Source organism: Borostomias antarcticus (assembly GCF_949987555.1).
Source record: "Borostomias antarcticus genome assembly, chromosome: 15".
In the NCBI taxonomy this organism is placed as follows: domain Eukaryota; kingdom Metazoa; phylum Chordata; class Actinopteri; order Stomiiformes; family Stomiidae; genus Borostomias; species Borostomias antarcticus.
The window spans coordinates 9902151-9916013 of record NC_140248.1 but is presented as its reverse complement, the minus strand read 5'-3'; the positions used below and the strand labels follow the sequence as shown (position 1 = coordinate 9916013).

General features: G+C 47.7%; 1 protein-coding gene across 1 annotated transcript; it reads left to right on the top strand.

The window, feature by feature from the left end:
* Positions 1-2338: 2338 nt before the first annotated feature.
* Positions 2339-12715, top strand: prdm15 (PR domain containing 15). The gene is made up of 24 exons (XM_084450194.1): positions 2339-2389; positions 3046-3085; positions 3189-3282; positions 3392-3545; positions 3652-3804; positions 4140-4242; positions 4479-4562; positions 5172-5378; positions 5521-5742; positions 5865-5959; positions 6049-6136; positions 6248-6415; positions 7050-7144; positions 7256-7387; positions 7538-7678; positions 7801-7964; positions 8098-8177; positions 8307-8426; positions 10276-10407; positions 10521-10604; positions 11004-11179; positions 11318-11398; positions 11494-11700; positions 11892-12715. Exons 2-24 carry the CDS (start codon positions 3052-3054, stop codon positions 12429-12431), a joined length of 3354 nt encoding a protein of 1117 aa, XP_084306320.1. The 5' UTR covers positions 2339-2389; positions 3046-3051; the 3' UTR covers positions 12432-12715.
* The last annotated feature ends 1148 nt before the right edge of the window (positions 12716-13863 follow it).

Genomic DNA, 13863 nt, shown 5'->3' with positions numbered 1-13863 from the left:
TTTCTCCTGTCTCTTTTGGGAGCAGAAATATATGACAAAGAGACACTGAGTGTGGTTGAGGCTATTCTGAATTAATTTCTTAATGTTCATGCCATTTCAGCACTATATATATTTTTTTTATTTTTTTTTATTTCACCTGAAGTGATGCATACTGATACATATTCTGTATATGTGGCCTTTGAAACCACAGAAAGAAATGCTAGTAACTGCTCCATACCCTTGTCCACATTGAGAGTAGAGGCTTCCTGTTTCTATGGGTATCATACGGTGGCCAGAAAGGACCAAAGATGGGGAGAAGAGTGGCGTTGACATGATTTGCACATTTCTAGAAAAAACATAGGTTGGCTCAAGATTGAGTTATATGCTGTTCAGTGCAATGACTAGAGCTACTCTTAGAAAAAGGTTCTAACTAGTATTTAGATTGTGTAGTGTACAGTATGTTACCATGATGGGAGCAGTCTGATGTTTTGACAAAGGGAGCCAGTCTAAGTGCAAAGCTGATTCTAGTGGGACATAACGTTAATATTCTAATGCATGCCATTGGTAGGAATGTATTTTATTATGACAATATCATATGGTGATAACTAATAGCTTGTTCAAAATAAGTACAGTACAAGGAGAGTTACTTCAGGAAGTAATTATCACGTCACCAAAAACCCAGTAAATGCCAGTTCTAACATACTGCAAAGTGAAGTGCTACCAAGATATCGGATCTAAAATGAATTCATTTAATGTTAATGTTACTGTGAAAGTCCTATGCCAGACCACACATGAGCTGTTGATGTCAATTAATTGTAAATGATAAATCTTCAAAAGAGAATGTAGATTCTTTTCATAAATTCTCAGAAATGTCAACAGGGAAAAAAAATCTAAACAGTGCAGTGACATGGTGGTGAAAAATTCAGTATGCAGTATGTTGTTTCATATTAATACTTTTCAATGTTTTTATTTTTGTTTTTGTATTGTTATTATGACTTCGCTTCTCTTTTCTGTACTTTGCAGTGTTTTAAATTATATGCAACTTCCCCTTGTCTTCCTAACGATTCAGTTTCTACACTACTACTACTAGGTTTGGTGAAGTGGAACATGGAACCAAATTAAACCGTAGGGGAAGGAACATGACACTACCCCAAGGCATGTGTGTTGCAGTGTTCATTAACCAAATCTTTATTCACTTTTGCCTTTCCACTGAATGATTGGTATTGCTATGATCTTGTTTTAAAGATGTATGGGAGCTTTAAACATAATCTGATTCTGAACACAATAGTGGACATATGTTGAAAATGGTTTGACAGATTTTTGTGTTTTACCTAGCTAATGATTGTATTACTTTTCTTAAAGCAGGCAACTGGATAAGGGTCTTAATATATCAGTTCCTTCATGAAACTACTGATTGTCCTTCCATTAAGTGAACCTACTGAGAAATACAGTGTACTGCTATAGACTGATGGATGTGGCAGTACTCTGATAGACAGAGGTCTACTATTTACAAGGCTTCAAAAAGAACAGTTGGTCCTACCATGTCAGACTATGGGGATTTTTACCCTGAGGAGATGGACAAATATCAGGTTTAGATTTTTGGGAAAAACGTGCTTCCCTGACTCTGCTGTCCTTAAGCAGCTGTGGCTTTGTTATACCGGTATCATCTGGTATTGTGGATTCTGGAATGTCACAACTGGCTTGAGTAGATTTGAGACAAGACGAGGGCCATTTTCGTTCACTCTATCGACCATAACACACTGTAACCTTGTTTCCAGAGCCACCTGTGACTGACCTGGTTACGCTGGGCTGCATGCCATTCATGTTGATATATTATGCAACATTAAGTCTTCTGTGGATGTACTTGAGCAGTGGTGGGTCAAATGGAAATCTTGTTGAACTTCAGATAAAAAATAATGTGGGCTGTTTTAACCATGTCAGCTTGTCTCTAAGCCTAAAACAAGGTTCCTGCAAGTGTATAGTTAAGCAGTGGGCTTATTTGCATAACTGCTTCTTGAAATTTGATATTGATTTTGGCGCTTGCACAGAACCTGAATGCCTGCTGATATAGAATGCCAGTCAGTACCATGCAGGGATTATTATATTAGCTAATCAACATATCAGGTTTATCATATTGAGCAATAAATGTAACTGACTGAATAACTGAGTGCTGTTCTCAAATTTCTTGATTTTTTTGTTTTGTTTTAATTTTAAATTCTTATTATGACACAAGTAGCCTTTTGTATGGGTTCAATCGCGTAGACGCCCAATCTTTTTCGGGAACTAGTGAGGAGGACTACAATTCCCACACTGCATTTCGATGAGGCTTATTTCCGGTCTTGCGCGGTTTCTGGAGCGGATTGGAACCCGGAGTCAGGATCCAATAAATGTGTAGTCGTTTGGAAAGCAGGTAACGTGATTACTTCAAATATGCACGGTGTATCCAGATAATAAATTTGCTTAACTGCAGAGCATATGCAGTAATTTTGCACGGTGCACTCAGAATGGTCCTAAGTGGCCATACTAGCGCCGCATTGACATTGAAGTGCACAGGCTCCAGATGGGGTTTGCGTCTCCATTCCATCCGCCATGCCGATTGTTCTTTGTTACATTTGCATTGCTGAAGAAGACTGAGCAGCAGAGATCGGAGTTAAAACCCGGCTACAGTTTGGAATCCTGTGAAATCCTGGATCCCGTTTCTACCGGATCGTGATCATAGTGTACCCTGCTCCCTAAATAATGGTTCATAGGCATTAGCGTTATGAAATGTATTGAAGTTCCTATAAAACAGTCGAATACGTTAGTCACTGCTGCAGTCAGGTCCCCGTTAACTAAACAGTTCAGTGACTTAATCAACAGCATCTCCCGATTCATAACTTGTATAATAGATTGAACCCCCAGAACACATTTATTCAGTGATATCTTACTTCATGAAGTCGTTGAAAGTGTTTTGATATATTTTACAAAACTAGAAATAAAACAATGCTTTGGAGGACAGTTGGTACCATACACTTGTAGTAATGCAATATATTATTGATAATCATATAATTTTATTTCTGAATATAGGTTGAAATGATGACTGACCAGGCGCCAGATGAGTTCATCTGTGAGTAGAAATTGGATTTCCTCTGTCTCTACAGATAGTATGTGGTGTGCTATGAATGTATGTGGTGGTTGTTTCTATGAACTGTCTTTTCTTATTGTTCTAGGGTGTGAGGACTGTGGCCAGTACCATGACTCAGAGTGTCCTGAGCTGGGACCAGTAGTAACTGTACAGGACTCATTTGTTCTGAGCAGAGCCAGGTAAGTGAGGCTTCACCACATAAGAAACAGAAGGGAAGGATGGAGGGCAAATGTACATTGTGTTAGCTACAGTGCGTAATAACATGTGTACGTGGCCATCATGGTCCAGGTCATCCCTGCCAGACAGTCTGGAAATCCGACCAGTGCCAGAAGGGAAAGACGGAGTGTTTGTTCAGCGACTGCTGGTCAAAAGGACTAGGTTTGGGCCCTTCGAGGCCAAGAGAGTATCCCACCTGTACCAAGAGGGGCCCTTTTCTCTCAAGGTACGTCCACAACAAAAGCATATGTTACAGACAGTACATGAATATGGACGTCTGTTGTTGTGCATGAATCCCAAGTTGTCCTTTTTTTCAACTGTGTTGGGCTCAGATCTTCCAGAAAGACGGCCAGGTGGTCTGTTTTGACACCACCAATGAGGACGACTGTAACTGGATGATGCTAGTGCGGCCAGCCACAGACCACACACACCAGAACCTGACTGCCTACCAGCAGGACGATGAGGTCTACTTCAACACCTCCCAGGTATACCATTCTAATCTAGAACCCCTACCAAGCAGAGCAACACGGAACAACCTCTTTCAGTCAACTCTGGAACTGAAGGGAACTAAACCGTTGCTCTGTTTGGGGCGGCTGTGGGTCAGGAGGTCGAGCTGGTCGTCCAATGACCATAGGATCGGCGTTTCAAATCCTGTGTCCTCCTGTCCACATGTCGAAGTGTCCGTAGGCAAGACACAACCCCAAATCACTCCAAATGAGCAGGCTAGCAGCTTGCATGGTAGCTGCCGCCATTGGTGTGTGCATGGGTGAATGAGAGGCTAAAAGCGCTATAAGTGCAGAAAATGTACCATCTTCCCCAGGACGTGCTCCCAGGAACAGAGCTGAGGGTCTGGTATGGGGCCTTCTATGCCAAGAAGATGGAGAAGCCCATGCTAAAGCCCCCAGTCCCCCCACCTCCACCAGGTAGCTCATTTGAGCAGTCTGTAGTCTCTTTGTTCAACTGGGATGAATGATAACACATTTATGGTACCCCTATATGGTCCTAGTGGGGAATAAAAACTTCGCCTTTGGTGTTGCAAGCTATTGGCTCAACACACTGACCTGTGTGAGTGTCTCTGTGTCTCTACGCAGAACTGTTATTCCCGTTGATCCTATAACCCCGCTGTTTTGACTTGATTTATAACTTTGTTCCTGCACAGATGTGGTGACTTCCTCCACGCCAGAGCAAACATTGGAGAATGCTGGATCGTCACTGCCCCTGGTGGTGGATGAGAGCAATGCAGGTAGGTTGAGCATACATGAGTGAATTCCACAAATACTCCAAATACTTTCCAGTCATTATTAATGTTAGCACTGCTTCACAGAGGTGCTGCTAGTATGGCCTGATGTTCACTACCTGTCAACAACTAGTTATGGGCCGTGTTCATGAGCCCTGTGTCAGTGAGCATAATAAGAGAATAATTCACTATCCCCACAGATATGATTTTGCGTCTGATCACCATGTATTTTTTGGATATTGTCAATATGCTTATTTATTGATTTGATGGGAAATGAAGCACTCCTTTGCCAGAAATGGGGAGTGACCTGAGTCATGTTGTCAGCAGGGGGACGGGGACAGGAGGGCAGTCTGGGGTTCTGTAAAGTGTGTCCAGCTACGTTTGTGGAGCCACAGCTCCTGACCGGGGATGTTCTCCATCGCCAGGGCACACTGCCAGACCAGAGAGGGTCATGCTATCTAACCCTACTCCCATGCAGTTTGGTTGCAGGAATGAGACGTCAACAATTCTTCATTTACACAAAGCCCTGGTTACCGGAGGAGAACAGGACTTTTCCCTACTGTATTGACATGTATGTCTTTCATTTATCCATAACTCCGCCCGTTTCAATCTCAGACCACCTGCTGGACCACCTCCAGGAAGTGAAGACGGTTACTGAGCTTCCCGTGGACCAGCCAACTCCCCCGGAAGCCGACTTGTCAACCCCTGACGACACTGCCGACCCTGAGCCCCCGGCTCTCGCTCAGCCGGCCCCCAGGAGAAGGCTGGGGAGGGGCCGCAGGGCCAAGGGACGCAAGACCGCCGCCGCCAGGAGGACCAGAGGTGAGACGTTATGTCACCGAGAGGCTGGAAGTAGCCATTACACGGTACACGTAGCTCATGTGGGAATCCGACTCACGGCCTTTTCGATGGAAGTACCACGCTTAGCCAGCCTGACGCGACACATGTGACGTCCCCCTCCCAGGTGCTGTGTCCTCGGGGAAAGGGGAGAGGTCCGCCACCGTAGCGCCCACAACCGGGGGAGAGGCTACACAGGCAGGGGCCAAGAGCCGTCTGATAGGCCTGGACGGCGTGGCGGTCCTGAGGAGACCCAAGAGCGGCGAGCAGAAGAGGGTCTACAGGTGTACTCTCTGTAGCAAGGTGTTCCAGAACAGCAGCAACCTCAACAGACACATTCGCTCCCATGGTTGGTAGCCAAATCTCCTTTTCACCTCTTTCGCTGTCCATGCCCCGTCTTTCTTAGTCTCACCCTTTGTCTCTTCACGCCTGGATTATACAAGTTTTATTTTCTGAAAACTACGCCCTCAGGTGACAAGCTGTACAAATGCGATGAATGCGACAAGCTGTTTAGCCGCAAGGAGAGCTTGAAGCAGCATATCTCTTACAAGCACAGCAAGAATTTGGTAGGTGATTTCTTTCTTATAGGATATACGGAGACATTAGTTGAAAAAAAATGTGTTTAATACATGCCTGGTGTATGTTTCCTCCTCAGCCTGACGTTGAGTACAAGTACAAGTGCAACACGTGTGACAAGGCGTTCCGAGTGGAAAACGCCTTAAAGTTCCACAACTGCCGGACTGGTAGGATTGAACGCTGTTTCTCTGTGGAAAACCGAAATGTAAACTCTGCATGCTGCAATCGACGCTGCAGAGTATGATATTGACCCAGTGCTTCGATCTTCGCGTTGGCAGATGACAAGACGTTCCAGTGTGAGATCTGCTCGCGGTTCTTCTCCACCAACAGTAACCTGTCCAAGCACAAGAAGAAGCATGGCGAGAAGCTCTACTCCTGCCAGATCTGCAACAAGATGTTCTACCGCAAGGATGTCATGCAGGAGCACCACAGGAGGCATGGTGTGGGTGAGTACCTGGGTAGTCTGTCTGTCTGTCTGTCTGTCTGTCTGTCTGTCTGTCTGTCTGTCTGTCTATCTATCTATCTATCTATCTATCTATCTATCTATCTATCTATCTATCTGTCTGTCTGTCTGTCTGTCTGTCTGTCTGTCTGTCTGTCTGTGTCTGTCTGTCTGTCTGTCTGTCTGTCTGTGTCTATCTGTCTGTCTGTGTCTATCTGTCTGTCTGTGTCTATCTGTCTGTCTGTCTGTCTTCTGTCTGATCTATCTGTCTGTCTTCTGTCTATCTATCTATCTATCTATCTATCTATCTATCTATCTATCTATCTATCTATCTATCTATCTATCTATCTATGATGGTGTGGGTGAGTAACTGGCTTCATGGGTGACAGTACTCTGAACTACATCATCTTCAATAATACAATGCATAATAGCAGCCATAGCAGAGACTAACGTGATACAACAATTTCCCCTCGGGGATGGATAAAGTATCTACCTACCTACCTACCTACCTAACAAACAAACAGTACATCAAAAGCTGTATTTGCTGTATTTACTTAACCTAGATTCCTATAACGGTAAGTTCATACGGCCCATCTTCTCTGAGCTGAGTTGTGCTGTAACTGTGCGTGTGTGTACAGGCCCAAAGCACATGAAGAGAGAGGAGCTGGAAGCCAATGGGGACGAAGGGACCAAGTACAAGAAGGAGCCGTCTGCTTGTCCCGTCTGTGGGAAGGTTAGAGAAAGATGACAAAGACGCCTTGAGCGTATGCGTGAGTGCATACACGTACGCTATGTCATTCTTTGGGTCAGTAACTAACGAGGCGTGTGTTTGTGTCGCGCGCAGGTGTTTTCCTGCAGGAGTAACATGAACAAGCATCTCCTGACTCACGGAGATAAGAAGTACACGTGTGAGATCTGTGGCCGCAAGTTCTTCAGAGTGGACGTGCTGAGGGACCATATTCATGTTCACTTTAAGGTGAGAGACTCAAGAAGGTTAAATCATACAAGACATTATGGCCGAGTCTTCTTCAGTGTGCCGATTTTGACCTTCTCAACCAACAGCGAAGGGATACATCAAGTGTAAGGTTAAGAATAAGATAATACAGTAGCAATGCTTGTTCCCCAGGACATAGCCCTGATGGACGAGCAGGAGAGGGAAGACTTCATCAGGAAGATTGGGATCTCTGTGGATGACAGTGACGAGTCCGAGGAAGAGGATGAGGAAGATGATCCAGAACTCCACAAGTACAGCTGCAAGAAGTGTCAGGTCAGACACACACACACACACACACGCGCCACCGTCCTTGATAGACATTTAATATCGCAAACACACAATCCGTCAAACTCTAGCTTGCTCCGTCGAGACCGTGTTGCGTGTCTCTCGTCCAGATGTCGTTCGCCAAGGGCAGAGAGTACCTGAAGCACATCATGGAGCAGCATAAGGAGAGGGGCTACGGCTGTGTGATCTGCAACCGCCGCTTCGCACTGAAGGCCACCTACAACGCCCACCTGGTCATCCACAGAGAGCAGCTCCCTGACCCCGCAGTGCAGAAGTATGAACGGGGTCAGAAAGAGATGGGGGGGGGGGGGGGATGGGACAAGGCACGAGCCTGGTGCAATATGAAGTAACGTGACTTTTATGATGTATTGGCTGTAATTGTTGACATGGATCTCCCTGCCCAAAAGGTACATCCACCCATGTGAAATGTGCGGCCGAATCTTCAACAGCATCGGCAACCTGGAGCGGCACAAGATCATCCACACAGGTGAGCCGCTCCTCACAGCCAAGAAGCTGTGTTGGTACTCCGGTTCCGTAACATGCCGTTTCTCTCCTCCTCCGTGACTCCCCCCCTCCACCCCTCATGCTGTTTTGCACGTTTGCCTGATCCACCCAGGGGTGAAAAGCCACGGTTGTGACCAGTGCGGAAAGTCGTTCGCCAGGAAGGACATGCTGAAAGAGCACCTGAGGGTTCACGACGACATTCGCGACTTCCTGTGCGCCGAGTGCGGGAAAGGTCAGTTCATCAGAATCGGAATCCGTTTTATTGCCGGGTAGTTTTTACACTAGGAGTTTGTTCTGGTCAGCTGGTGCGTAACACTGGTGGGTAGACAACATTAGACTGGGTGCGAGGACTAGACGGGACGATGCAAATGACAATGCAAAATACAAAATGGTGTGCGGTGCGAGTATACAGTATGTGTACAAAGTGTTCATGTGTGTGTGATGTTTTTATACATATATATATATATAATGTGTGTGCTGTTGTGATATGTGGTGTAGTGTGAGCCTATACTGTGTGTATAGTACAGTCAGAGGTCATGTTCAAGTACAAAGGGGACAAATTCAGAGGGGGGAGAGGTCAGAGGGGGGAGAGTCAGAGGGGGAGAGAGTCAGAGGGGGGAGAGTCAGAGGGGGGAGAGTCAGAGGGGAGAGAGGTCAGAGGGGGGAGAGTCAGAGTGGGGAGAGTCAGAGGGGGGAGAGTCAGAGGGGGAGAGAGTCAGAGGGGGAGAAGTCAGAGGGGGGAGAGTCAGAGGGGGGAGAGTCAGAGGGGGGAGAGTCAGAGGGGGAGAGAGTCAGAGGGGGAGAAGTCAGAGGGGGGAGAGTCAGAGGGGAGAGAGGTCAGAGGGGGGAGAGTCAGAGTGGGGAGAGAGTCAGAGTGGGGAGAAGTCAGAGTGGGGAGGAGTCAGAGTGGGGAGAAGTCAGAGTGGGGAGAGAGTCAGAGGGGAGAGAGTCAGAGTGGGGAGAGTCAGAGGGGGGAGAGTCAGAGGGGGGAGAGAGTCAGAGTGGGGAGAAGTCAGAGTGGGGAGAGAGTCAGAGGGGGGAGAGAGTCAGAGGGGGGAGAGAGTCAGAGGGGGAGAAGTCAGAGGGGGGAGAGTCAGAGGGGAGAGAGGTCAGAGGGGGAGAAGTCAGAGGGGGGAGAGTCAGAGGGGAGAGAGTCAGAGTGGGGAGAGAGTCAGAGTGGGGAGAGAGTCAGAGTGGGGAGAGAGTCAGAGTGGGGAGAAGTCAGAGGGGAGAGAGTCAGAGGGGAGAGAGTCAGAGGGGAGAGAGTCAGAGGGGAGAGAGTCAGAGGGGAGAGAGTCAGAGGGGAGAGAGTCAGAGGGGGGAGAGTCAGAGGGGAGAGAGTCAGAGGGGAGAGAGTCAGAGGGGAGAGAGTCAGAGGGGGGAGAGTCAGAGGGGAGAGAGTCAGAGGGGAGAGAGTCAGAGGGGAGAGAGTCAGAGGGGAGAGAGTCAGAGGGGAGAGAGTCAGAGGGGGGAGAGTCAGAGGGGAGAGAGTCAGAGGGGGGAGAGTCAGAGGGGAGAGAGTCAGAGGGGAGAGAGTCAGAGGGGAGAGAGTCAGAGGGGGGAGAGTCAGAGGGGAGAGAGTCAGAGGGGAGAGAGTCAGAGGGGAGAGAGTCAGAGGGGAGAGAGTCAGAGGGGAGAGAGTCAGAGGGGGGAGAGTCAGAGGGGGGAGAGAGTCAGAGGGGAGAGAGTCAGAGTGGGGAGAAGTCAGAGTGGGGAGAGAGTCAGAGGGGGGAGAGAGTCAGAGGGGGGAGAGTCAGAGGGGGGAGAGAGTCAGAGGGGGACACAGGCCTTATTGATGAAGCTGGTGGCAGTCGGGAAGAAACTCCTTGTTTGGCGTGAGATCTTAGCAGCCTCCTGCCGGAGGGAAGCGATTCAAAGAAATTGCGACCGGGGTGGGAGGAGTCGGCCGCGATCTTTCTATCCCGCCTCAGGGCCCTGGAGGCGTGCAGGACCTGGAGGGAGGGCAGATTGCATGACATGACAGCCTCGCAGACAAGTCCCGTGAATGTATTTTGAATACTTACGACTCGTGACTGGATTTGAACGGTGACTGAAATGGCCTGATGTTTCCTTCCCTGCAGGGATGAAGACCAAACATGCGCTGCGTCACCACATGAAACTCCACAAGGGGATCAAAGAGTACGAGTGTAAGGAGTGCAACCGCAAGTTTGCCCAGAAGGTCAACATGCTGAAGCACTACAAGAGGCACACAGGTGAGCGCCTGTTCATCTGAACTTCACCTCTGGCTGAACCCTCCTCATGTCTCACTCAGGATGTGTTTTTGTGTGATGTTATCGTTCCTGCGGTGCTGTGTGCGGACCTGCAGGGATAAAGGACTTCATGTGCGAGCTGTGCGGTAAGACGTTCAGCGAGAGGAACACTTTGGAGACGCACAAGCTGATCCACACAGGTTAGTCTGCCTAAAACCGACTCTGTACTGGCGTGTCCTACCCTAAAGCGTCCTGCATGTCATGCTTTCCTCGTAGACAAATGCGCTGTTGCTCCATTTGGCTGAATTAAATCTTTGTATTATTGAACGTTGTTTTGGTCTATCTCTTACGGAAGAGCATTAGGGCCAACAACTGAGTTTATTATTTTTTTAAGCTTCTGAGTTTAAAGTCAGAATTTCTGAGAAAAAAGTCAGAAATAACTTCTGAGATTAAAGTCTGAATTTCTGAGATTAAAGTCAAAATTTCTAAGAAAAAAGTCAGAAGTTTAAAAAAAAAAAAAAAAAACTCCACTGTTGGCCCTAATGCTCTTCCGTACTCTCTCTCTCTCTCTCTCTCTCTCTCTCTCCCCCCCATGTCAGTGGGGAAGACGTGGTCCTGTGCGGTATGTGATAAGAAGTACTTGACGGAGTACATGCTGCAGAAGCACGTCCACCTGACCCATGAGAAGGTGGAGGCCCAGTCCTGCCACCTCTGTGGCACCAAGGTCTCCACCCGCGCCTCCATGAACCGCCACATGCGCCGCAAACACCCTGAGGTGAGCCAGGAGGGAGGGGGTTAAACCGCCCTAACGACACCATTGGCGCCCTCTGGGTCTTCCTACTTTCATGAAATATCAAGTCTTTCATGTGGTGAAAATGTATTTTTCTTTTTCTGTTCTTTTGTCCCCAAAAAGGTGGTCAGCGTGAGAATCGACGAGTTTGACGATCTCCAGGAGACGTCGACCATCGATGACTCGTCCATCAGCATAGTGCAGGTTGGAAGCTTATTTACCTTTTGATCCCGGTAGCTACATCCACTGGAAAAGGACCATGTTCATGTTCCCGATTCTCCCCCTTGCCCTCTACACAGCCCACCCTCACCCTGGACAAGGAGGCTCTGTCAGAAGACAGGCCCTCACACACACCCCGGCAGACGAGGAAGAAGCAGAAACAGCTGGTGGAGCCGGAGCTGTCCGACTCTGACGAGTATGCAGACTTCGCGGCTAAAGCAGCGTTCACCACGGTTGTCGTCGGGGACGAGACTGAGACCAGCTCTGCTGTGCAGAGTATTCAACAGGTACTAGATCCAATACTGTGGACCTGAAAATGGATTTGCTGAGAAGTATTTACACTCCATGGTAGTGTAAATATTGTAAGTTGAACTGTTCAGTGTTGAGTTGCAACCTAATTTTAAGATGTGAGGGTGGGTCTAACGTTGATACTGCGTTTGGTCTGACCTCTGACCCAGTACGGATGCTGTTTTTTCAGGTGGTGGTTCTGACTGACCCCAACGCCTCCTCGGCCTCCTCCCCCAACAGTACAGTGGGGCTGACCAACATCACCGTCACGCCCATCACCAGCCATGCCCCCGCCCAGTTCACCAGCCTGCAGCCCGTGGCGGTCGGCCACCTGGCCCCCAGTGACCGGCCCCTCTCCCTGGACAGCTCCATCCTCACTGTCACCTTTGACACCGTCAGCGGCTCCGCCATGCTCCACAACCGCCCTGCCGAGCTCGTACCAGAGACCGTGGGTCCGGGGGGGGCCACGGCCCCCCAGTCGGTCGCCCACTTCATCAACCTCACCACCTTCGTCAACCCCATGGGCCACCCCCTGGAGACCTCCACCCTGGCCTGGAGGCCCGTCACGCAGGCCGAGGGGGCCCAGGTCACCCCTGTGGTGGAGGGGGCTCCAGGCGACCCCCAGGATGCCCAGGCCCAGGTCTCGGAGCAGGGCCGGGCGAACCACGCGCAGGACCAGCAGCAGGGCCCCCAGCAGCAGCCCACAGCACAGCAGATGTTCAGCTACTAGAGTAGGTGCTGGTCACCTCCCAGTAGGGATACATGGTCCTGTTGTGAAAGCCGATGTGGAGACTTTGAAAACTCTCACCCAGATGCCTACATTCCCAATCATGTACTTTCTGAGAAGTGATGATGAACTAGTGTGAACATGAACATTTCTGTACTGTCAAATGACTGTAATGTGATGTAATTATTGTATGATCATGTAGAGAATCTCACTACTTCCTATGTGTTTACTTTAACTAATGTATTTTTGGTAATGATGATACTGTACGTAATGACAATTTTTAAGTAGAAAAGCCTAACCGGGGACAGGGGTCGCAAATTTGCCTTGGCTAGAAATCCCATATGCAACACATCTGTTTTCATGTAAATTGTTACAATGTATTCTGCATTGTCCCTGCTAATTAATTAAAAAATACTCTTGTAAATAGCTATTGAACAGTTCATGTATAATAGTATGTAGAGTTTAAAGAAAGTATTTGGTTGGATTTCCTCTTTGGTGTCAAATTCAAGTTTATTGGTCACTATTGCTACATCATACAAGTACAAAGATTATTTGAATGCCTTATATCAAGATGTTTTGATTATAATCAGAATCTAAGTCATAGTCATAGTCTGCTAAAAGAGAGACATGACATTATTTGCAGACAAATGGTTCCAGGAATGTTTAAATTGCCAAGACCTGAAGCAGACACTTCTCTGTAGCTGTGTTTGGTTGAGGTTCACATTTTCATCATGAGCAGACCAGTGAATGTTGTTATTTTGGTGCAGCTACAGAATGGGGACCATCTGCCCATCTCCTCGGATCTGTCCACCTGACCCACCTGGTCCATGCCTGTAGCCCACTGGTTGAGCCTCGCCACAGTACATATTGTCAGCCAGAAGGGGGAGCTATTACCTGATAGAATGTATTTCAGGCAGTATGCTCCCACCCCCCCAACACTATTATCATTAGGCCTCCGTACACTATTTATATAGTAGGCCTATTTATATACTTTGAATAGGCCTACTGGTTGAGGTTCCAGAGTCCGAGCTCTCATTTCTATTGAGCAACAGGCTTTAGAATACTACCAATATGACATAGTGCATACTATAGACTTTACCATTCATTCAGGAAGGTGTGTAGAGCAGTGTTTCTTAACCCATGGTCTGTGAATACCCTAGCTCTCCAGTCCCTGAGTTAGAAAGGGTTGAAAAACACTTATGTAGAGGGCTAGATTAAATGGTAGAGAGCTGAATATGAATCATTAAAGATATATCAATATAGATCGTATCAATATAGATCTTCATATCTTATAGATCAATATCTCACATCCGTGGTCAAGGAACACATCTACAGTTATCTTTGACTCCAATGCCATCGTCAAATTTGCTGACGACACAGCAGTGATAGGCCTGATCAACAATTATGAGAGGGCCTAACTAGAGGAGATGAGGCT

Coding starts and splice junctions, on each gene's coding strand:
- prdm15 (XM_084450194.1), top strand. CDS start 3,052: ATGATGACTGACCAGGCGCCAGATGAGTTCATCT. Junction 4,563..5,171: donor GGTGGATGAGAGCAATGCAG/GTAGGTTGAGCA, acceptor TTTCAATCTCAG/ACCACCTGCTGGACCACCTC. Junction 7,965..8,097: donor CCTGACCCCGCAGTGCAGAA/GTATGAACGGGG, acceptor CCTGCCCAAAAG/GTACATCCACCCATGTGAAA.